This window comes from Protopterus annectens, chromosome 1.part1 (assembly GCF_019279795.1).
Source record: "Protopterus annectens isolate FY-2018-M chromosome 1.part1, PAN1.0, whole genome shotgun sequence".
NCBI lineage: Eukaryota > Metazoa > Chordata > Ceratodontiformes > Protopteridae > Protopterus > Protopterus annectens.
In genome coordinates this window covers 1,633,868,611-1,633,895,200 of record NC_056726.1, presented here as the reverse complement: position 1 = coordinate 1,633,895,200, position 26,590 = coordinate 1,633,868,611, and the positions used below count along the sequence as shown (strand labels likewise).

General features: G+C 37.8%; 1 protein-coding gene across 1 annotated transcript in view; it reads right to left on the bottom strand.

Annotated features, from left to right (window-relative positions):
• The window catches only part of DNALI1 (dynein axonemal light intermediate chain 1), a 787,801-nt gene that overhangs the window by 200,604 nt on the left and 560,607 nt on the right, over positions 1-26,590 (bottom strand). The window contains exon 5 of the mRNA XM_044083710.1: positions 6,643-6,807. Within this exon, the coding sequence (XP_043939645.1) occupies positions 6,643-6,807 (165 nt within the window). The remainder of the gene's footprint in view (positions 1-6,642; positions 6,808-26,590) is intronic.

The window sequence follows — 26,590 nt, the reverse complement described above, 5'->3', positions numbered from 1 at the left end:
CTCATCTCAAAACTGGTGTAACCAGTCAGGAGGAGAAGGTAACCTCACACAACACAATTCCAGTATCACATAGTCCCACCACATCAGCGAACCAAACACATAAATGCACAAAAACATACTCGGAGGCTCTAAATAAAAATCTACCTAAGCAACAGAGACCTCCAAAGCAGACATCCAAGCAAACGCTACCTCAAAACAAAACACACACAACACATAACCCACAAAGTCAGTGTGCCAAGCAGCCACAGCCCTTAAGGCTGAATAACACACCTGATACTCTTGTTATAGGTGATGTCCCGCTCACCAGGCTGAATAAAGAGAAGGTCACTGTGAGCTGCCTGTCAGGTGCTAGGATCTGACACATAACGCAAGCACTCAGGTCACTCCAAAGCAAATACAAATATGACTCAGTCATTGTACATGCTGGTGTGAATGACCTGAGACGTACCTCCCTGGACTACATGAAAAGAGGCATAGAGGAGCTCTCTGATCATGTAGCCCAGGCTGGTATGACCCTGACCTTGAGCAGCATCTTGCCCTCACCTAGAATGATGCCACAGTACAAAGACAAAATGATCAATTTTAACAATTGGCTAAAATTTTGGTGTCATTCAAAGGGGATCCAGTGTCTGTCAGCTTAGGATGACATGCTCGACAAGCCACGTTGCTTCGCTAGGGACGGCTTGCACCTGTCACCACTGGGCTTTTGGATATTGGCAAAGGCTCTTGCCACCCCCATAGTGCCTTTTTTAGGCAAGGCTCAAAAGTCAAACCCACCCCCATAGACAGCACAAGGAACAAGAAACTAAGGGTAATGCTGCTAAACGCCAGAAGTCTTAACCTCAAGATGCATGCACTCGAAGCTCTCCTCAGTATGGAGAACATCGATATCTGTGCAGTGACAGAAACCTGGTTCAAGGCTCCAGAGAGCACCCCAGCACTACCAGGCTATACCTCATATCATGCTTTTCGGCCCCAAAACCCGGACCAAACCACAAAAGGAGGGGGAGTTTCCATATTTATCAAGGATATCCACACCTCCAGGTTAGTGGCATTGCACAAAGTATCGGAGACCATCCATGTGCAACTAACAGTGGGCAAGACTGCTTTTCAGTTTATAGCATCCTACAGACCACCCTCTCAAAGTCAGGAATCCCATTCGGCTTTCCTGAAAACTTTGGACAACATGAAGATCTCTCAGAACACCATTATATTGGGCGACTTCAACTACCCAAACATTGACTGGGAGCACTACTCAAGCCCCAGCACCTTAGCCCAAAGATTCCTGGACATTATAAACTCAAATGCTATGGAACAACTAGTCACAACTCCCACAAGAGGGGACAACATACTAGACCTGATCATTACCAACATGGGGACTCTATGCTCCACACCAGAAGTATATCCCTCATTGGTAAGATCAGACCATAAATTAATTTCACTAGATGTCCACATCCCGACCCCACCCCCAGCCCAGAAAACCACAGTGAAAAACTTCTCAAAAGCAAATGTCTCACTTCTCAAAACCGAAGTGGAATCCTTCAAGGCCCCAGGGCCAGTGGAAACTACAGCCCAAACTGCAGAATCCTATATAAATGCATTCAACGGACATCTCCAGGAATGCATGGATCATGCTATCCCAAACAAAACCAAGACCCAATCATCTAAAGGCAGGTGTCCAGTCTGGTGGACCCCTGCCATAAATAAACTGTACAACAGAAGGAGGAAGCTACTACATGATAGATCAAAATCCCTAATAGGGAAGGCATCTCTGATCAGTACTAGCAAAAAATTACGATCCCTCATAAAATCCTCCAAGGCCAGCTTCGAGAGAAAAATTGCACAGGACACCAAAGACAATCATAAGGCTTTTTTCAGTTATGTTAGAAACCTGGGATGCAACTCCCAGACTTGTTCTGAGTTGATTCTAAATGACAAAAAATACACTGAACCCACAGACATCGCCAATATCCTGGCAGACAGGTTCAGTGCAAACTTCTCCACTCCTCCCAAAAGAGCAAGTATCTATCCCGGCAGAGGGCTGCCTCCCAAACATCTCAGATGCTCGGGTGAAGGCTGCCCTCTCCAAAGCAAAAAACACTGCTTCCATGGGACCAGATGGCATCCCAGGTTGCATCCTACATGAACTACAAGAGGAACTAATCCCTCAAATAAAACAGCTATACAATCTCAGCCTCACTACAGGATATGTGCCCACAGAATGGCGTACAGCAACAGTGGTCCCACTCCACAAAGGTGGAGCCTCTACGGACCCTGGAAACTATCGCCCCATAAGCCTGACTAGCTTAGTCTGCAAGGCTATGGAGAGGATCATCATGGAGCTCATAAACAAAGACATTGGGGACTTACAGACACTAGTTCCTACCCAGTTCGGCTTTGTCAAGGGCAGATCCTGCCTTTTGAACCTGGTTGACTTCTTTGAAACAGTCACCAAGGCCATAGATGAAGGGAAGGTAGTCCACATAGCTTATCTGGACCTTGCAAAGGCATTTGACACAATACCCCACTCGGGCATCATAGATAAGCTATCCAGCTTAAATATAAACCCCTATGTCACAAGATGGGTCGTAAACTGGCTCAAAGACAGAACCCACAGAGTGAGAGTTGCTGGAGCCATGTCAGACTCGAAACCGGTCACAAGTGGCATCCCACAGGGTTCTGTCCTGGGACCACTCTTGTTCGGTATATACTTTTCCGAGGTACAGGCAAACGTGGGAGGACTATGGCTCACCAAGTTCGCAGATGACTGCAAACTGGGCGCCATAATCAACTCTCCAGCTGACACAAACATCCTTCAAAAAGGTCTCACAGAGACAGATAACTGGTGCCAGTGCCATGGTTTAAAGCTAAATGCCAAAAATGTATAGTCATACCCTTTGGCAAAAACAATGTGCCCACAAATTACCACATAGGCGGAAACCCATTAAGTACAGAGAAAGTTATTAGGGACCTGGGGACCCAAGTTGATAGCAATCTCTCCTTTGAAAACCACATTGCCAAAGTGGTTAGAAAGACCTTCTACATAGCCCACCTCATCATGAAGGGTTTCACATCTAGATCAAGAGAGGTAATCGTGCCCTTTATTCATCCCTCATCAGGCCCATCATAGAATACAATGCCCCTTTTGGGATGTACCTTACCCGACACCTGCAGCAATTAGAAAGACCCCAAAAGTATCTCACCAAGAGGATCAAGGGTCTCAAACAGATGCCATATGCTGCTTGGTTAAAAACTCCAGCTCTACTCAGTTGCATACCGCCTACTTCGAGGCGATCTATGCCTGACATACAAAGCTATGTCAAATCCAGAATTAATGGACATGCTCCACCCCAGTAAATCTAAATCCCTTAGAGCCACACGCTCGAGGGACTTGAACCTCAGCACAGAAATAAATAGAACTTGCTGGAGGGACAGGTTCATAACCCAGAGGCTCCCTTCGCTCTGGAATAGAATCCCAGTTCATGTGAGGCAGAGCACCTCACTGAATCTCTTCAAGAAGAATCTCGATAAGTGGATGGGGGATCGTAGGTTTGTCCCAGGGATTACTCCTGTGTCACTATTAGACAGAGGCACAGTAAACTAAACCTTAAAAAGGGCACAGTATACTCAAATCAAGGGGTGGCGTAAGCCATACAGAATCGGGCTAGGCTTATAATTGCCCCAGGGCAGATAGCCTAGTATGAACCTATGAACCTATAAAAGGTTATTTTATGCTATATGGGTTATATGGAATGAAAGAATAAATGAAATTATGTTTAATGGTAAATGGATTTTAGCAACAACATTAAGTAAAATCAGATGGTGGTTATGGAAAAAGGAGTGGGGAGTCTAATAGGGATGAAAATTTAGTATGATTGTAAAGGTAATTATGAATGTGTGTAAACAGATTTTTATAGCTATATAGTTGCACGTTTGTATACATTTGTAATTCTGTAAATATTTTGTAAATAATAGTTATTTTTCAATATAAATAAAGGACCCCTACTCTTTCCAATAGGTGCAGTGGGATCTTTTAGATGATCCCAGAACTACTACCAATTCAACTGACGGGGCCTTGGTTTAGCATCTCATCTGATACAGTACACCCCTTATGCTGCACTGCCATGTCATTTATTGATTTTCCTGATGCAAGAATAAAAACCGCAGACTACTGCACCAAAGGCAATTGCACTACCTGTTGCACTACTGAAACTACAATGATAGCCCACCATAAAGTGCATTTGGATGTGTGCTACACATTCTAAGGATTAGTACCAGAATAAAAAAATGTTGGAATAATCTGGGTATCTCTTAATATGTTGGTAATGATAGTGATGGTGATGAAGATGTGAAGAAGATGATGAAAATATGATGAAGGTGATAAAAAATCAGTGATGATGATGATGATGATAACTATGATCAAGATGTGATGAATATGATGATGATGATGTGTTAAAGACACCAATGATTATGAAGAGAGTGCAAATGTGATGAATATTTGGTCTAGGGATCTAAACCTCTTCTGCAACATCAACAGAACAGTTTGGAAGGATAGGTATATTTCACACAGGATACTGCTGCTCTGGAACAGACTCCCCATCCACATAAAGCAAGACTCATCCCTGTCCACATTCAAGTGCAACTTGGATCTATGGATGGGAAACGGAAAATATACCCCAGGTCTGCTCCCTGCTAATGGATAGAAGTATCTTCTAAATGCTTTATCCATGCATGAGTCCCCTCAGATCATCTAATGTATGATCCCAGTTATTCTCATTAGGGGTAATATATAATTATAGACCACAGGATGGGTAAGGTTCTGACCAAATGGGATATGTTAATTCAAGCACAAAAAGGGAGACTTGTTAGGCTTAAAATGGCCACAAGGGCAGCTAGCCTATTACTTATGCAGGAACCTATGAATCTATAAATATATGATAAAGATTCAAAAAGAAATGAATATAAAGTGGACAATGTGATGATGATGAAGAAGAAATGCAAATGTAGATGATGTGAAGATGAATATTATGTAGTGATGAATGATTTAGTCATAATTACAATAGTGGTGAAGATAAAGATGACACATTATCTTCACTGAAATTATCATCATCTTTATCATCATTATTTAAACAACTTCACATCACCTTTATCATCATTTTCATGGCATCATCATTGTTAACATCTACTTAGTATCAAAATGTGTAAAAATCAAAACAAATTTCCACGTTTTGATTGAATTCATTATCTGACTTTGGTAATACAGAATTACCAAAACGTCTGAAATGGTAATCACGGAACTGACATTCAAACACCGAAAGTTCCAATTTCAAAATTTCATGTTACCAGTAATGTTTTTGCAGGGGGGGGGGCAAGCCCCCCTGCACCCCCCCCACATCTCCTGCATATTATATATTCCAAATCTGAGATGGCACTACAGTGGGGAAAAGGGTACATTTCCTGATTCCCACTGTAGTGTAATATGTTAGCAGAATATCAATCCCATATTAGTGAATGCACACAACCATTCGCTAATGAAGATTCAAACATTTCCAGATTGGCATTACGGAAACTGGAAAACACACACTTGACCATCCCAGTTTCCCGTAAGTGCCATTTCACATGCTGATAGCAAACCGTTTTGACATCATCTTCATTATCTTAATTTTTATCTTTGTCATTTTCACTATCATCTTCTTCACATCTTCATCTTCATTGCATCTTCATCTTCAGTATCACCCTCATCATCAATGCATCATATCTTCATGTTTGCTTTTATCTTCATGTCTATCATCATCACATCACCTTCGTTGCATTTTCATCTTCACAGATGTACAGATTATTTCAAAGTTTTCAATCCACCACTAATCTATTTGGTGTATAACACACACAAATGCACTGTAGAACTATCACTGAAGTGATTTGCATATCCCAGGTTTTGAGATCAACTCATGGTAGACAACTATTTATTACAGTTATTACATTGTATGCCAAGCACTATAGTTTTAACAGAGAATCTTATTCTGCTCAATTGTGCTTTTATTACCTTACACTTGAATATAACTGAATTTGGATATTTACTAAGTGATTGTGTGACTGACTCTGTTGCATTCTGTGTCACTTTATATGTTGAAATCTGCTTAAGATTACACAAAGCAACCCTATGCACTACAAACCACGTTTCCTCATAATTACATCATTAAAATGCAACACCAGATGACCCATATCAGGAAGTAATTGGACCCCTGTTCAGCACAGAGTAAATACAAGTTTATTGAACATTTTAGTATAGTTCCATTGAAGTAAGTAAAGTAAAAACTATATATTTTAGACTCAGAAAGTCCTCTTTACATGATGGCAGCTTGATTACCCCCACCCCCAAAAAAAACACCAACAATCTTTACGCATGAACTTTAAAGTAAATATTTTATAAATGTCTTACATCTCTCCAAGGCATTTATGCACTAATTAAAGACGTGTACGATGGAGTTAAATAACAGAATTTAAAATTGTTTCAAATGGCAGAAATATAGCAATAGCATTATAAATGGAGCACTAATCAAAGATATTTCTAAATTCAAAACAGATTTTCAGGAGTACAGTATTAATGAGAGTGGATTACTGGATGGAGTATATTCATTTTACCTTTAACTGCTGATTAGTTCGTTTAAGGAACTGGATTTCTTCAGCATGTTTTTTCTCTTCAACTTGTCTCCTCTCAGCCTCTCGTTTTTCAATGGCTTCACATTTTGCCTTCTGTTCATTGACTTGTCTCTCAAGGTCCTTCTTTTCATTTTCTAAGTCTAAAATCTATTAGGAAGAAAAATAACATGCTTAAATAATACTAAGACATTTATACTGATAAGTAAATACAAACGTTTCTGTATCCTAAACATTCTGTGGTTTTGTGAATTCTATTATATAAGCCTTGAATTGCTGAGTAAGCAATTTAATTTTAGATTAAAGTGTATTAGCATTTGCATTAGTATAAACATCAGATTTAAGAGGGATGAGCAACAGAGAGCAGTCAAGTAACTTCAGCTGTTAATTATGAATTTGAATGCAGTATGAAACAGCAAGCCACTGTATTAAAAAAAGCAAAAAGTTTTAAAGTCTGAAATAATAACATGAGCACATGTAGACATGTTGATAAAATATATAATGCAATGACATTAACAAACATTTACAATCAGAGTACTGTATGAATTTTACGCAGATAATTAAGACTTATGCACTTTCACAGTATATAGTCTTGTTGTGTCTTTCGGCTTTTCCCGGTTAGGGGTCGCCACAGCAGAACTCCGGTCCGCTAATGATTGGCAGTAGATTTTTATGTGCCGAGTTGCCAGCCCTGACGCACAACCTTCAACGAATTTACGCCCATTCATGCATGTCTCCCCACAGAAGACGCTATAGCTGAGAATCGAACAGGACAACGTCTAACTGTGAGGTGACAATGCTTCCGCAGCACCACCACCACAGTTAAGTATATAGTCTAATCTTACTTTTGCTTGACCCATATTATACAAATGAAAGTTTTTGCCCCTAGTGGAGTATACTACATTCAGTCTGAGACGTAAAACCAGATATATCATCTCACTGAGTCTAGCACTGACAATGAATAAAGATTAGTGCAGCTACCTGCTAGCTGAAGGGGCATGGTTCTGCTCATCTTTCCTGAGGGACAGTGATGGGTTGAAAGTATTCAATGAGCATAGCGGGTGGTTGTGATTTCTGTGGTAAAAACCAGGGAAACCACCACCCATACTTGAAGATGAGGCAGAGCTGCTTGCTTGCCTGTTGGTACCTTTTGCAGAAAAGAGAGATAACCAGCAGGTGCAGTCCATTGCATGCCCCCTTTCCTTATGATAACTGAGTGCACACAAGTGATGTAGGTCTTAAATGAGAAGAACCCTCAAGCTAATCCTGATGGCTTTCTACATGATGGCCCCTCTCAGCCAACTGTCACACTCAGTGATAAGAGAGCAAGTGGGTTGATTGGCTTTGCGGGAACTGATGACTGGCAGGTAGAGGGGCAAATTATAAAATGGAGCACATCATGACCAGATTATAAAATGGAGCACATCATGACCAGCACAAAACTGTTTCCAAGGAGTTCCACAGAGCACTTTAGTAGGCAAGCAGAATAAAAATTACCTACATTGTCATAAAAAACAGTGAGTAACAGACAAGGAATGCAGTCCTGCCCAGCTACACTTCACTGACATCTCAACTTGTACATTCTAACAAAGAGACAAAGTAGGGCCATACAATGTATACAATGTATTCATTCAAAATATACTCTAGCAATAAATTTTATTGGAGTGTTAGGAATCCGGTCTTTACTCATGACTGCATGGTTTACCCTGAATGGCTAGTCATGCACTAACTCCAGTAAGTTTAATTGCTAAATTACCAATAACAAAATGGCCATACAAGATGTAAATGCAGCCATGATATAGATGACACTTCTTCTCCATATCACTGAATTAAATAACATGCCTTATTTTGGTAGGCAAATGACAATAATCATTTCTACTGTAGGAACAATGACGGATTAAAAAAGGGGCGATTGAGGCCCAGAACTCCAGGGGGCTCATTGCCATATTTGAACAGTTGTGCCATGGGGCATTTTTCTATTTATACAAGAACAAAACCAGGGATCACACACAAAGGTAAAACACAAGAACAATAATTTATTAATGATAAGAACTTTCACACCAAGAATAGGTGCTTCTTCAGATTAATGTAAAAAAAAAACATCTTCCGAAATAAAACGTAAATCATAACCAATTTCAGTAAAAGCAGAGCATCACAAGATGCCAAAGTTAAAAACACCTAAAAGTAACAAAGTATCACTTAACTAACCCATGAAGCTTTAAGTGAGGTCTTAAAGAGATAGCTTCATTCAGTCCTTGCTCTTTATCAGCCTGTAGCCTAATCCAACATTGCTCTAAATCTTCCATTTTATAACATAAATCTCCCAGCCTAAGATCTTCACGTACCAATTATAAAACCATAAACAAAAAGGAATGCAAGGGACAACACATAGCAACATGTTTCGCAAGGGCATTCCTATCATTCACCCTCTGAATAGCATATATATGCTCACAATACCCTCTCTTAAAAAGTAATTTGTTTGCCCAACATAATACCAAGAGCTCTACTTACAAATTGCCAAATATAGTAAATTTCAACTGGAGCAAAAAGCATAGCAATTCAACCCAAACTCTTTCCTAGTCATAGGATACAAAAAATAATCTGTAATGCTAATATATTCACAGATGTTACAGGAACTACAATAAAACTTCCCCTTTCACTTCACAGCTTGGCTGTGGTTCAGCTGGTTGTCAGTGTTCTTATAAAAAAGTAGGAGCTTAATTGATCTCTTATTTTTGAAATAAATAATAGGCTTATCCCCAACTATATGCCTAATACCTTCAACCACAGTCAGGATATGCCAGTGCTTCTTAAAAACCTCACAGGCTGTTCTGATGTCTGAAGAGTAAAATAGAGAAACAGCTAATTTCTGTGATGTTCTACATGAATGGTTATCAGTGTCAGGATCATTCTGGGCTGAAAAATACAATTGTGCTCTCCCTTTCTTATCAAGAGTAGATGTATTCAAGCACATATTAATTTCTTTCTCTGAGTAAACTCTGTCTTTAAGATCCACCTTGAAAGCATGCAAATCTTTCAAAAACATGTCATCATCACAATCTAATCTAGATATATAGTTAGGGTGTCTACTACTACTATACAATAAATGATTCCTCCTGCATTATTTTTTATATAAACTAGAATAAAAATACCTTCACTAGTCCTAGTGACACAAACATTGAATAAACTTATCTTTGAGCATTGCATAGTAAAAGTTAAAAAAGAGGTAGATGCATTCGAATAATCAAAAAAAAACCTTAAACATAAAATCTAGACACGTCCATACAAGAAAAATATCATCACAAAATTGTTATAATATGGAACATGTTGAGAGAATCTTTCATTATTCAATACTATGTCTGTTTCCCATTTAGCCAGGGTAATATTCACATAGCTATTGGCACAGGACATGCCCACAGCTACTCCTAGCTTTTGCAAGATGTAACGATCCAAAAAACAAAGGCATTGTTCACAAGAATAAGTTCTAAAAACATGCAAATGAGGTTAATCTGTGCTAAAGAATAATCACTGTTAGACATCAAATATACTTTAACAAAATCAGGTCCCAAATCATTCATAACAGTGAACAGTGATCGTACATCCAAAGTAAATAATGTCACATCTTGGCTTGCAGGAAGCATTGATACAGATTCATACAGCATTCCCAAAAATTGCTTCATATCTGTTAGCACAGTACTTGCTTTATTCAACATTGGTCTGAGCATTTTCTCAACATATATAGAAAGGGGTTCAGTAAGCCAACCCCTTCCCGATACAATAGGACACATCGGGGGAAATCTAGGGTTTTTGTGGATCTTTGGCAACCCATGCAAAATGGGCACAACAGGATGCTTTTTGTATAGATCATTTGTGATAAACCTGCTCATTAAACAATCATATAAATCACTGTATAATTGGTAAGCCATATAATCCACATCACGCTTCTCAATGGCATTATATGTAAATTCATCAGCCAACAACATCAACTTACAGTAGATTCTTGGTAAAAAAAACTTTGTCCATGAGAACAATGGGTCCCTCTTTATCAGCAGGATGTATAATTTTAAGTCATCAAGACTTTGCAACTGTTTAATAGCAGTAAAATCAGACCTATTCAAATTACAAAATCTGCATTTACCAGATCAACAATTATCAGTCAGCTGTAAGAGATCCATTTCCCATACTTTACAAAAAGCCTCTAAAAGAGGATGGCATGTTGGTGTAAACATACTCGGCCTCCTAAAGACATTCTGTTCAACACCTTGTAGAAAAAGTAGTTTCAACACAGCATTTCTGGCAAAAGTTCTCATATCCAACACACTATCACAAAAATCAATGCTGGAAGAATTAATAAAAGACAGCTCCTTCTCTAAAAGGCTCTTCTGCTCATCCGACAAAGGAACAAAGGAGATGTTCCATATCAGTGAATCTTTACTGGCTCCCACATGCCCTTCAGAATGGGATATGTCTGTCACTCTTGTGATGGTTTTCATCTCTTCCTTCCTCAACTCACCGAACATTGAGTTCTGCTGGAATCCTTGATTGGGTAAAGGCAGGGTTGGAAAGATCAATGGAGTACCTGACGCAACTGAGGAAAAAGTTTTCTTGTGAAATGCAATATCAGCAGATGTGGATCCCATAGTTTCCAGTTTCAGTTATATTAGATAATAATTCAGCTATACGGCCATTCCCAACAGAAGCTGCATGTGCCTCTCCCTCAGAGGCAATCAATGCACTAACACTAGCATTAGTATTAGCACAACTGAGCAGCCTGGGCCATGAAAAAACATTCCCAGTCTGAAAATCCAATAAGTTTCTACTAAGCTTCTTCTTTTTCTGCAGGCACAATCTGTTTTCATACAATGACACACTACTAAATATATCTTCCAAGGCAGAAGAAACAATATCTTGAGAAAAGCTATTAAGCAGCTTCTTATATAGCAATTTCACATCACTTTGCAAAGCCTCTTCTACTGGTCTGAAGTAATCAATTAGTAGTCTCATATAGTTAAAGCTGATATTTAAATTCAACTTCTGCCATTGAGATAAAAGTTCTGGATATAGGGTGTCATAAGTTGGCATTTTCATGATTCTCAGTCCACGAGGTGCCACTTTAAAATTGATAAAAGCTTCAAAATACAAGCGTTGTCAATGCAAATTTTTAAGTTTAAATAAATTAGTTTCCAACTCTCAAAAGTTTATGCAATGCTTCAGAATCATAGCCTTCGGGAACTGATATATCCTCATTCCAACCAGTGGTACAAGATAATTATGGGTTACCTTCCATATGGAAAAACTTATTAAGCTCTTCAATTCATCTTGAAAAACCTGGACCACTTGGATCATAATTGAGTTCTATATTAAAACCTTCAGCCATGCTCCAGCACCAGAATAAAAACCAAGTCAATAGAAGAGAAAAAATCCAGAGCTTGGATAAAATGCATCGTTCGGCAACACAACAGAATACAAGAACAAAAAAAGAGATCGAACACATGGCTAAAATACAAGGACAATAATTTATTAATGATAAGTGCTTTCATGCCAATAACAGGTGTTTCTTCAGATCAATGTAAAACCAAAAACATCTTCCAAAATAAAAAGTGAATCATAACCAATCACAGTAAAAGCAGGGAATCATGTGATGCCAAAATTAAAAACAACTAAAGCTAACAAAGTATCACTTAGCTAACCCACAAAGCTTCAAGTGAAGTCTTAAAGAGCTAGTTTCATTCAGCCCTTGGCCTTTATCAGCCTGTAGCCTGATAATTCAACATTGCTCTAAATCTTCCATTTTATTACATAAATCATCCAACCTAAGATTTTCACATACCAACTGTAAAACCATAAACAGAAAGGAATGCAAGGGACTACACATACCAACATGTTTCACAAGGGCATTTCTATCGTCTGCCCTCCTAATAGCATATATATACTCACAAATACACTCGCTTAAAGAGCAGTTCATCTTCCCAACATAATATGAAAAGCACTTCTTACAAATTGCCAACATACTAAATTTCAAGTGGAGCAATCAGCATAGCAATTCAACTTAAACTCTTTCCTAGTCATAGGATGCAAAAAAGAATCCGTGTTGTTAATATATTCACAGATGTTACAGGAACTACAGCAAAATGTCCTCTTACGCTTCACAGCTTGGCTGTCGTTTGGCTGATTGTCAGTCCTCTTATAACAAAATAGGAGCTTAAGGGATCTCTTATTTTTGAAACAAAAAGTAGGCTTGTCCCCAACTATATACATAATGTCCTTATCCACAGTCAGGATATGCCAATGCTTCTTAAAAACCTCACAGACTATATTCATGTCTGAATAGTAAAACAGAGAGACAGCTAATTTCCATGATGTCTACATGAACGGTTAACAGTGTCAGGATCATTCCAGGCTAAAAAATATGGTTGTGCTCTCCCCTTTCCTATCAAGGGCAGATGTATCCAAGTACATATTGATTTTTTTTCTATAAGTAACCTCTATCTTTATGACTGGTTTGAAATCATGCAAATCTTTCAAAAACATGTCAGCATCATCATCTAATCTAGATATCTGTTCTTTCATAATATTTTTAAAGATATAGTTAGGGTGTATACTACTAAAATACAATAAATGATTCCTCCTACAAGTAGTAGCTTACCTGAAACACTGAAGGCAATTCAGAGGTCATGGGCAATGGCTGTTCAAGTGAGTGATAGTAGCCCTTGCTGCTACATTTGAAGGAGAATGCATGCACAGGGCTGTGAAGCACAGGCAGACCCTATACTGACAAAGGTGTTCATATCATGAACAGGGGATGGGGTTAGTGCCATAAATAATACACTCGCAGTTGTGAGGATGCCTTTAGCTGTGAGAATGGCAACAAGGACACAAGCAACCCAGACAAATTTAGCTACAAATTTACTACCCTCTCCTCTCAGATGCCCAGCAGAAATTACCCACAACCATAACTCCCCCTACTACTGTTAGGTAACAGGTCCTCAAGGAACTCTCTAACGTCAAAAATACTATATCAATGAGCCCCAATATTATCCCAGGATGCCTCCTTAATACCATTAAATATGAACTACTTGGTATTTCCAAGATGGCTGCATACCGACTCACAGCTTAATTTCCACTCTCTCAGTGTGAAAACAGAAGCTCGGAAAAGAGAGCCAGTGAATTTGTCTCTACAGGCAAATTTACTTACTGGCTAGCCAGCAAAGAAGAAATGTCTAGAACTTGAAAGAAAATCAATTATAAAAGGTGAGGAGAAAACACTGGCTGGGAAGAATCATGCAGCTGTAGAGCCAAAAACAGTTCAGGCTCCAGCTTTGGTGCAAGACATGACTTCCAGGAACCTAGAGGAAAAAATAAGTCAAATGTACTAAGAGATTAAAATAAACTAAACACTGAAGGAGTATATCAACTCAAATAAAAAAGGCTGAAAAAATGGAAGAAGCTTTAAAATGATATTTCAGATGTGCTGATAAATCAGCGAAAATCATAGGCCAAAATGAAGGAAAGGCTGGGCTGAGTATGAGGCTGCTCAAGAAGAGGTTTCAAAAAAATAGTAGAATTAGAGGAGGGCACATAGGGAAAACCTGATATTTTTTGCTGTACCAGAGAAACTAGAAGGAAAAGACTGTATTAATTTTATGAAAGCAGAAATAAATGACTAGACAGGTATTCCAGCAGGAGTTGTTAATTGAAAGGGCATGTCGTGCACCAGACTTGCCTGAGAGAAAGCAGTCAAGACCTCTAATAATAAAGATGCAATCCTACCAGCAGAAAAAGCTGATTCTGACAAAATTGTGCCAGAAGGACAAAGTACTAAAAGTTGGAGACAGCAGAGTGTTTGTGGAAAAGATTACTCACTGTACACCAGGCAGAAGAGGAATACATTTATTCCAGAAATCAGGGAACGTTGAGAAGTAGGTGTGAGATTCAAGCTTCTGTATCTAGCTATTTTCAGAATATTTTTTTTCCTGGAGAATCAAAGTCATTTTTGATGCAGAACATGCTAAAGAGGAAATACAAAAGTTTGTTCAACAAAACATGAGCTATCAAACAGAAGGGGATTCTGCTTCTTAGCTTTTTGATAATAAAGTTCATAGAGAGACTATGCCAATGAAACCTTTTTCAATGCTCCAAAGGAAAATGCTTGAGAGAAAGAAAAAAGCACAGGAGTTAACTAGAAGAACCAGGAGCACATTGGAAATGAACCAGGGACTGGAGCTGGGAGATGGAGATCAACAGGAAGAAAACCAGCTACTCAAAAATTAATGAATTGATGTAGGATTACAAAGCATCAATCACATTTGTGAAATATTAGTAGAATATGAAAACATGGAAATATTGGACTTTTCTGACTTTGTCAGACTTGTAGGGACTTCAAAGCATATGCCCTACCTAACGTTGTTAATGTTTGGAAGAGCATTAAGAAGAGGGGAAAAGGAAGGAAAGAGCAACTGTAACTAAAATAGTTTTTGTTCTTAACAGTATTTTTATAAAACATGACGTATACTGCATGTTATAAAGTAAATATTTTCCATTTATTTTTGTATGTAATAAGGATACTAAAGTAAACAAGGGCTCTTTTCCCTTTTCTTTCTTTATTATTGTTCAGTTTTAAGAAATATAGACACTGCAATATAAAAACTGAAGAAAGCCTGGACAAAGGAGCATAATGGTAAGTAAAATCTATGTTTTTTTATTATTTCTGCATAGGTGAATGACAGGATTAAGGCCCTTGGATTGATTTAACAACACATTTTGAGGGGTGGAAAGTAAATAAAAGAACAGTAAATGTAATGGAAAGTTTTCCTTTAACACATAAATGTTCAGAGTGCAACATGAGAAGCTTGAAGCTGAAGCAAACCATGTATCTGGTTCTCATGTTTCTATGGAGACAAGCTGATAAGAGCAATAAAAACAGAATACTTTTTGCATTCAATGGCTAGAAGCTAATGTTTTTTTGAAAGCATTCAAGTTGTTTTCTACATCTGAGAGAGGAATAATGATAATATAAAAACAGATAGCACTTAGTACAAGTAGAAGCACAGGCTGTACCCTGCATCTTAGCATGAATAACCTTCATTATAGGTCAATTCAAGCCTGTGATTCTAACTGTCAATGTGGGACAAATTTTCCTATTGTTCTGAGGGTGTTTTTTTTTTGTGGGTTTTCATTAAAACAAAAAGTACTGCAATATATGAAGTAGGTACAAATGCATTTGACAAGAAATTATATAAAAGTTCAAGCTACCAAGCATTAGTGTATGCATGTAATACAAAATTTTAAATAAGACATTTTTTTTAAAAAAGCTGTTATACATAGCAGGTGGGAATAATAACTTCTTATCATAATGACATCAATTTCCACGTTATCTTTACATGTGAATGGTTTCACAGGTACATACAAAAAATAAAGAGAAGTGAACTATATTAAAAAATGCAGACTGCAAATAGTTATGCTACAAGAGACACAGTTGAAAAGAAATGAGCATGCAAATTTGATAAAGAATGGATTTCAGGATGGTTACTCAGTGGAACATCTGGGACAAAGGAAAAGAGGAGTACTTATATTAATTGCTGGAGGAGCTCCAATAGTGATAGAAGAGGGTAAAAAGATAATAATGGTAGACTTGTAGTAGTAAGGGGCTACTGGCAAGGGAAGAAGATTATGCTGGCATGTTTTCATATTCCACCTAGAACTGCTACAATGGAGCATACGAAACATCTGAAAGAAATAATCAGCTTTCAGCAGGGAATATTACTTATAGGTAGGGAATGGAATTTGATTTGGAAGAGTGACACTGTATCTGATGGGCCTAGAAAGGAAAATATAACAAAAGATGGTATATTTTTAAAAGCAATTATAAAAAATGGTATAGAAAATGTGAATTCAGTAGTAGAAGCTCACAGATAATTTACATATTATTCTCCGAGGAACAAAAACTGGGTTAGGCTAGACATAAATAATATTTCATGGGAAAATGTGCATTTAATTGAAAGTTCTGATATACATCCAATATCTATTTCAGACAACACGCCAGTATTAACTAAAATAAAAAATGCAGGACCATGAAATAAAAATTAGACACTGGTGCTTCCTTACCTACCTGCTGAACAGAGAGGAATTTAAGGAATGGGTAGTGGAAATTATTCAGGAGATATTAGAGAATATAGATATTTCTTTAGGAAAATATAGTTAGGGGTGGGATAAAATGATAGTGGAGTTTAGAAATAAGGTAGAAATAAAAGAAAAAGAGATATAGTTAAGAATTAACAAAAATTATTTAGAGCGCCCGACAAAGGTTAAAGTATAGCAGAACAGGGGGAATCACACAGAGCAAGAGGTGCAACTGAAGAATGCTAAAAAGAAAATAAGGGACTACCTTGATAATATGCATGAGTTTAGAAAGATTGCTGTCAAGCAACCCTTTTTTGATAATAACTCCAGACCACAAAAGCTTTTAACACAACGGCTCATGCAAAAGAAACTAAAAAATGCTGTTGTCAAGCTTAGGGAGCACATGGCAAGGAAAATAACCAGAGATCCTGTAGAGGTATTACAAATATTTCAGAAATGTGATGAAAATCTGTATAAAGCAGAGGTGTGAAATCTAGAAAAAGCAAAAATGGAAATGTTTATGGAAGAATTATATATGTCAAGGTTAGAGGTAGATCAGGCTCAAACTCTAACAGGATAGGAGTAGATGAGATAAAAATGATGAAGTACATCACCAACTACAGGAAAGTCTCCAGGAATAGATGGTATTCCTGTGGTAGTAATAAAGATCCAGAAGGTTTTGTTTAATCGTATTTTTAAAGCAGAAGAAGTGCTACCATACTGGAAAAAAAGCTGTGGTGGCTGTAATATCTAAAGATCTTAGACATCCATCAGATCCAGTCTCATATAGGCCCATTTTGATTCTAAACTATGATTATAAAATGTTTATATCTATAATGGCTAAAAGAATAGCAAAGGTGATGCCAAAATGGAAAGATATGGATCAATGTGGTTTTGTGGACTGGAATACAGCAATGATCCAGAGGGAAGCAGTATGTAAGAAAATTTGAAGTTATGTACTTATCATAACTTGGCATCTGTGTTGTCCATTCATTCTTCCTCATGACTGGGTTACAGATCCAAGCCTCAGATATAACTTGGATGCATATTTACAGAATTAGGCTCCAGCCTCAAGTTCCTCCCACTACCCACAAAGTCCTAAACTATATTCAACCTCCTCATATCGAGTTTGCTGCTGACATTTTATTAAATGCTAAAAACGTTTAAAAAAGAATAAGGAAGAAAAGAGGAAAACCAAAGGCTCAAACAAGGGAACATAGTGTCCATATCCCAAATCCTACAGGTCCTTTAGGAAACCTTAGGTTGGGAGGTGGCTGGGAGGGAAGCTGAGGAAGATTGAATGGACAACACATTTACAATGTTATAAGCACAGTATCTATGGGGAACACCAGTGATAAACTGTACAAATGAAAATTTGTTCAGAAACACGACAGACTTACTAAAAATTACCAAGGTTTAATCACAGAGAGGTAGTGGTTAAAAAGGTACAATCAGTAAAAAACATGTTTTTTACCGATTGTACCTTTTTATGAGGTCTATATATTATTATATGTCTTACATTTTATGTTTTAGGAAGTTTCTATCTTTACGTATACACAAGTCAGTGGTGAATAGTTAATTGATTGATTACTGATGTTTTAAAACATATATAATCTTGTTTAATGTGAGTGATGAGTTGTCTGATGAAGCAATAATTTATTGTGAAAGCACTTACAACTACCTCTCTGTGATTAAACCTTGGTCATTTTTAGTAAGTCTGCCGTGTTTATGAACGAATTTTCATTTTGTTAGTTTGATTTAACAAGTTATGGTAAGTGCATAACTTCTAAATCTAGTGTTGTCCTTTTCATTCTTCCTTATGACTGGGTCAGAGTCCCCAGATATGCAACTCTAAGGTGGCCTCAAGGAAGGATATGTCAGAGCACTGTTGAATCAAAAGAAACTCTGCTTCCGGAGACAATGTCCAATTTGTAATGTGTCATGAACGTATGAGATTTTGACCAAGTAGCTGCTGCACAAATATTGCCTAAGGAAGCTCTATAGGAAAAAGCAGCTGAATCAGCCATAGATGTGGTAAAATGCGCTTTTGGAAGGCAATGTAATTTTATGCCACACCTGGAATAAATGAAAGATACAGTATGTAATCCATTTAGACAGTGTAACTTTGGATACTGCTGGGCTTAGATGGTTGGGTGAAAAGGACACAAACAACTGATTACAGAACAAAACAATGCAGAAAATCTGAAGATAAAATGTAACTGTCTATGAACATCAAGAAGATGTAGCAAGTACTTGCCCTTATTAGGAAAATTTGGAAGGAAAACTGGTAGTTGGATTGATTGATTAATGTTAGACTCCATAGCTACTTTGGGTATGAAAAAAGGATTAGTACAAAGGGAGACCCAATCTTTGTGAAAAATGATTTACGTTGGCTTGGATGAAAGGGCCTGAATCTCAAAGATTCTTTTTGTTGATGTAATGGCCACCAAAAACACAGTTTTCTGGGAGAAGTACTACATGTCACACTGACTAGCTGGTTCAAAGGGCTTTTAAGTTAAACCTTGGAGAATTACAGTGAGATTCTAAGGAGGAGACAGGTCTTTAACTGAAGGTATGAGTAGAAAGACTCTTCATAAATGTTTTGCATAATCTAGACATTGACAAGGGAACCAGAAGAGTATCCAGCATGAAAATTGGATATGGCTGCCAACTGAAGCTTGACTGTGGAAAAACTAGCCCCTTCCTTGAAAAGGGAAGTAAGAAAAAGAAGGATATTGAAATCAAAGCTGAGAAAGGATCAATATTCTCTACAGAAGTCCAAACGGCAAACCTTTTCCATTTGCTCTTGTATACCTTCTTGTTGAAGCTTTCTGAGAAGTCAAAACTATATCACGGACAGAGGAAGACAGCCTGGACCTTTTAATAGTCATTGGAATTGGAGAAACTGTGCGGTCAGTTTGAGAGTGGCTAAATTCTGATGCAGACCTTCCAATGGGTGAAAAAGGCAATCCTGTCTGCGTTCCAATATCTATAGGGGATATTTTAGGCGAGAACAGAGGAAGGGGAACCATATTTAATGAGGCCAGTAGGGGAGCAATGAGGATTACTGAGATCTTCAGCCTTTTTGCTTTCTGTAGAAACTTTGGGATCAGTGGTAACGGTGATAAGTATAAAGGAGATCTGAGGGCCAATCATGAACTAGAACATCCCTTGGGGAATTCCCTCGGAAAAGGATCAGAGCAAAGTACCTACTGCACTTCTTGTTCTGTGGGGACGCAAACAGGCTGCAGGTGGGGTAGCCCCAATAGCTGAAAATCAAATTCACTATTGATGGATTGAGGGACCATTCATGCGGGGTCAAAATGGACCTGCTGAGTTTGTCTGCCAGAACGCTGGACTTCCCTGGAATATGAGTTGCAATCATAAATTGGTCTGAACATATCATCCATTCCCACACCCTCATGGCCTCTCTGCACAGAGGATATGATTGTGTTCCTCCATGTTTGTTGACATACCAGACTACTAACATATCGTCTGTGTGAATTGCAATAATCCCTAAAGGGAGAACATCCTGAAAAGCTTGCAGTGTTAAGAGAACTGCTCTCATCTCCAGAACATTGATATGCAATCTAGTTTCTAATGAAGTCTATGTGCCTTGTACCATCTTCCCTTTGAAATGCCCCCCCCCCCACCCTAGATGGTAGGATCTGTGGTTACAGTGGCTGTGGGGGGGGAGAGTTTAAATAGTCTACCAAAGAGCAGATTGTTTGAAAGAATCCACCATAGTAAGTGCCTCTTGTATATTGGAGTCAATTTGATAGGAATAGATAAAGGCTTCTCTTCCCACAGAGACCCAACCTTTCAGATCTGCGATCCTTCCCAAGAAATGCATAATAGTATCTTTCAATAAGACAACTACCCCACAAATGATTACATTGATAATACAGCCCTAAGAGTAGACCCAATAATCAGAAATTTGGGAATGCATGTAGAAAGCAACTTGGGCTTTGACCATCATGAGTCTGTGGTAATAAGGAAATTGTTCTATGCTGTAGAACTTATAAGTAAGGGTATGGCATTCAGGTCCAAATATGTCATCATTCTACTGTATTCTGCCCTCATAAGATCAATCATTGAGTACAATGCCCACTTCAGCATCTTTCTGATTAGGCATATGCAACAACTGGCACATTCACAGAGGCTCCTCACAAAAAGAATACATATTTTGGAGAACAAGTCCAATAAGGACTGGTTCAAAGCCTTGTCCTTAAACTTGGTCTCCTACAGACTGACAGATTGCTGAGAGGCAACCTATGCCTAGCCCATAAAGCAGCTACTGATTCAGCTTTAATGGACCTACTGCACATCTACAAAACAGATACCACCAGAAACACCCAATCCAGGGACTTAAATCTCACCTGAAACATAAATAGGACATGCTGGAGGGATAGACATTTGTCTCAGAGGCTATCCCTTCCCTGGAACAGGCATCCTAGCCTCATGAAGCAAACGTCTGCACTTATTCATGTTAAAATTGGATTAGTGAATGATGAATCGCAAATGTACTCTGGATCTGGCACCTATGTCTCTATTAGAGAGGGGAAGCTTGTAAATGCTCACTTACTCCTGCATACGTTTATACACCCCTCAAAACCTAAGGGACCAATTCCTTTCTGATATTTCTGGGAAGCATGTCTAGGCTTTAAAAGGCTCTTTAGGTTCATTAGCCTAGTATTCTCCTATGATCCTATGAGCATGGCTCCTGCAGGACAGCTTCCCTGGACAGCTGTCACCCATACATATTGAGTATGTTACTCATATGGGGGAAGGAATAGGCTAAACCTGACGGAGGATATCTTGATGGTTGGCAGGCATGATGGCAAAAAGCTAAAGAAAAAAAACAACAATTTGGTATGGCCAGAGTTAACATGGCAGTTTATCACCTTTAGACATTGGGAGGTACAGGGTTACCACCTGTCCCTCTTTGCACAGGACAGCCCCTATTTGGGTAGTTATGTCTTGCAAAAAAAAAAACACGTCAAATATTCTAAAAATTCCCTTAATACTTGCATAAAACAATAACTTTATATCCAAAACTTCAGTGCAACAAAGATTATGTGAATATAGTAGTGTTCCTATGTTTGCATGATACAGTACATCAGAGCCTGTTCAGTCAAGACTAATACACTGAACATGCAATTGATGAAGGATTTATAACTTATCTCAAAAGTGTAGTGTATATAAACAAATCCCCCTGCATTACAGGTGTGGGGGCATTGCTCTCAGCGTAAAAATATTTGCATTAAATAACTGTTCTGTCTGTTAATCTTGACCAAAGGGCTTCAAAATATTTTTCATCATCCTACTATACCTTATTTGAATAAACAGAGATAATGAATGCACTTTCAATGAGAATTTATATTAACAACAATTTATTTACTTATTTGTTTATTTATTTATAGTTTTCTTAGCCAGGTGGGAACATTAGCCCAAAGACCTATTTCAGGCATAACCCACACCACAAGGCATTTAAAAATCTCTTTTGTTTTAAATGTTTTGTATCTCGTCCACCATTACCATCAAAGAAGCCCTAATAGATTTAACTTAAGTGCAACAAATGCTATGTAAGGAAGACTTCTGGATAGTTACAGGTGACTTTAATAAGAAATTATTTTATCCACATAAAGATATATTAGAGCAAATAAGCAGTTTGGGGCTTCAACAATGGGAGTATGGAAACCAATTAGTTAGTCAATTACAGGGGTTTTTTTTCTATTATTCATTGGTTTTAACCAAAAATGATGAGGTCACTGTAAAATGTAAGGTTTTATTTAGCATCATTAGGGACCATTTCCCCACCCAGTGGGAGTGGGTTTGCATCAGGGTTCAGCTCTTAACCCAGAGCTGTTCATATTGGTGATGGACAACATTAGCAAACAAGATGGATGGGACAGATACATAAAAGTTGTTGTATACAGATGATATGGCTTTACAAACAGACTCAGAGCAGGACCTTTTTAAGTAATAGGGGAAAGGAATGCAAAATGGAAGGCATGTGGGATGAAACTGAACAAAGACAAATCAGTTGTCATGGAAGCATATGTAGGAAATCAAGCCGTTGGATATACATTTGTACCAAGCCAACATATGAATGTGGCTAGGGTGATTATGAATGTAAAACACTTCATAAGTAAACTGAATTTAACAACATTGTTAGGTAATAACAAACAGGTGAATAACAGGTTCAAAATAGCCAGTACATATAATCCACCCCTACATCCAGTGCTTAATGCTTTCGAGATTCGATGTGAGCTAGATCTAAGGTTTTTTGATAACAATATGAACAGGAGACCTTTCCTGAACAACATGCATGGTAATGTACCTAAAAATAAGAATGTTAAGTTGGAAGAATGGCAAGCACTGAGCCAACTGAGGTTCTCTAAAGTCAGAATCACCAAACCAAATAAAGGGGGTGGTTTGACTATATTTGATCAGGATGATTAAGTTAAACGGATGAAAGAGGTCCTACAAGGTGAAACTTATGAACAAGTCTCCCTTAATGAATTAAATCTAGCACATAATTGTATAAAAGGCTACTTGAGCGATTTATTTATAGAAGCTAAGATTAGGGTAGATCTGTATAACTATATGACAATGTTACATCCTAAAGTGCCAGTTTTGTTCGGCATCCCCAAGGTACATAAAAACCTTGTAAATCCACCGATGAGACCTCTTATAGATGCTCGAGGTTCCATCACATATCCATGTACAAAAGTTGTGGAGACAATACTTCAAAAATATTAGAAGTATGTGCATCAAATTTGTAAAGATTCTTGGTCATTTCTTGATAAGATTAATAACTTAGATTTTGATGTGGATAGTAACTTTTTAACAATTGATGTGAAGGATCTTTATAGCTCAATTCCACACCAGAAAGGTGTAGAATGGGTTTGTTTGATGCTTACAAAATGAGGGGCAAATCCTTTTGAAATCTCCTTAGTAGAAGAATTACTTAATATAATTCTGACAAATAATTATTTCACCTTTGACAAGCAATATTACCTCCAGAAAATAGGGGTAGCCATGGGCTCCCCTTGTGGAGCAAGCCTAACTAATTTAGTAATGGCTTATTGGGATACGGAGACTTTATTTAAGAACCTCCTTCATATGCAAATGTTAACTTTCTATATGAGGTATCTGGACGACATTTATAATGTTTAAAGGTGACTATAACTTGGCGAATGAACTAGTTGAATATCTTAATAAATCTACACAGTTCCTTGATTCACATTTAAGTTCAGTGTGAAAGAAATAGATTATCTGGATATTAAGTTACACAAGGATCTTGTTAACGATAGATATGTGTCTAGGAACTATAGGAAGAGTACTTAAACTCATTTCTACATTTTTCCAGTAGTCATCCTTTTTCACAAAAAGATCATTGATAAAAGGACAATTGGTTAGAGCAGCCAGGATAGTCTCATTAGAAGAAGATTTTCTGGCTGAATGTGAATTGTTAGGTAGCATGTTTGCTAGCCGTGGATACCCGAAAGATTTAACCGGGGTAGTCAAAGAAGAAGTTCAAAGTAAAAGACAGAATGGTGTAATTTTACCCATTCTGCGAGCATTTCTAATACAAGACCAGATAATTCAAACAGTTTTTCCTTCTCCCTCTTCTAGTTATGTTGAGCCTATACTGGTTAATGAGAATCAAGTTCCAACAAATACCAACTTTAATATTAGTTTTATAACATCTTTTAATTTAGATAGTAAAATCATCTCTAATGCTATATGTAAAAATTGGGAACTAATAAACAGAGATATGGGCCTTATTAAAAAACTAGGACAATGTCTGAAAATAGTCTATAGAAGAGGTTGTAACTTAAAAAATCTGCTTGAAAGTAAGCATATGGAATCAGTTAGACAACCTGATATGCAAAGATGTGGAATGTGCGGATTTTGCAAGTACATGGATATAGGTAAGAAATTTGAAATAAAGAATAGGGCATTTATATCTAAGCTGAAATTTGCATGTAACTCAAGATTTGTTGTTTATTTAACTCAGTGCTAACTTTGTCCAGCTTTCTATGTAGGAAAGATGGAGCGTAGGCTCCAAGAAAGGGTTTATGGGCATTTACACGTAATTGAGAAATGTAAACAAGGCAATGCTTTGGCCAAACACTGTGTAATGTTAAGTGGACATACCTTCACTTTCAGGGTAATTGACCAAATATTAATGGACAGTTGAGGTGGGCCAGTTGGATTATGGCTAGAAGAACTGGAGTTGTATTGGCAACTTTTATTAAATGCTTTAACTATCCAGGCTTAAATGAAACATGTAATACTACATGCCTATTGAAATTGAAGACCCTGATAAAGATAAAATTTATGTAAAAATTGAGATTAATATATTTATGTATAGTATACGGGTCTATATTGGATCAGCGAACACTTAAAAAAGCGAATGCTGATTCATCGACCCTATTTCAGAGAACGCTGAAAATCCCGAACACCCGGAACAGCAAATTTTTTCTCAGGGAAAAAAAAATCGCTGGGCCAGTTTCAGGAGTTTGCCATTTCCTCCACTGTGGTGCAATCTTGCAGTTGGTATATTTAAGTAAGGGGGTGTGAGGGGCACAGCCCCCCACATTAAATACTGTTTTAAGTTTTTCAGTGTTCGCTGAACTGGGGTCGATCAATCAGCATTCGCTTTTTTAAGCGTTCGCTGATTTAATATAGACCCTAGTATACATCACATATATTTTTATTTAAAGTTATTAGAAATTTTATAGTAAATCAAGTATAGTTATGTCAATTCATTATTTTTTATTTTTCATTTCATTTTTATATTTATTTTCATGCTTCTTGGATTCTAGGTTATTGGTCAGTAAATGTGGATTTAGTAGGCTAATATACCTTTAATTTTGTGTCCCTAGGTTATACTAGGAGTGCGTTGACTGTTTTTTTATAATCATGTGATTGTGTTTAAAACTTGTGAATTTGTATGCCTCTTGATATTTTTTTTTTATCCAAAGAAGTTTGCAGATTCTGCAAACGAAAAGCGCTTAATAATAAATTGCTTCAACTCACTGCACGGACTTCTCCATTTTTTTTTTTTTTTTTGTCTTTTGAGTTTGTATTTTGAGAGCTTTTTACCCAGTAAATGTAGGAAATCAGACAAAGCTGAAAATTGAGACAGAAGGAAAAATAGTGGTCCAGATTAATAGCTTCAACTTCCCAACTTCCTGTGAGGGGTAGATGAGGAGAAGGGAAGTCAAAGCTAGGATCAGAGCTGATGCAGACAACCAGTATAGAGTGCCAGCAGTAGTGTGTGATAGAACAATGCAAAAAAAAAAGTATGGTGTACAAAACAGTGCTGTAACCAGTACTTCTGTATGGTGCAGAAACCTGGGCAGTGAAGGCAGTATAACTGTGGAAGCTAGAGGTAATTAAGAAGAAATGCCCGAGAGAGGTGGTAGGATGCACAGTGATGGAGAGATAAAGAAATGACAAAATCAGAGCAGAAGCCAAAGTAGCTCCAACTATAAAAAAGGTCAAAGAGAACAGATTGCTGTGATTCTTGCATATCTGGGGGAAAGCAGAAGACAATCCAGTGAAGAAGATTTGGGATAGACAGGAAGAAGGCGAGAGGAAACAAGGATGTCCAGCCAAGCGACAAATGGATTGCATGAGAAAATACTTGCATGACTGTCAAAGAAGGTAGGACAGTGGCACAGAATCAAGAAAGAAGGTGACAGTTGAAGTGATATCCTGCACCACGTAGAAAAAAATAGGGAAAAAGGAGGTTGATGATGATGATGGTTAATTACCTTATTCGTTTCATGGCAGAGAT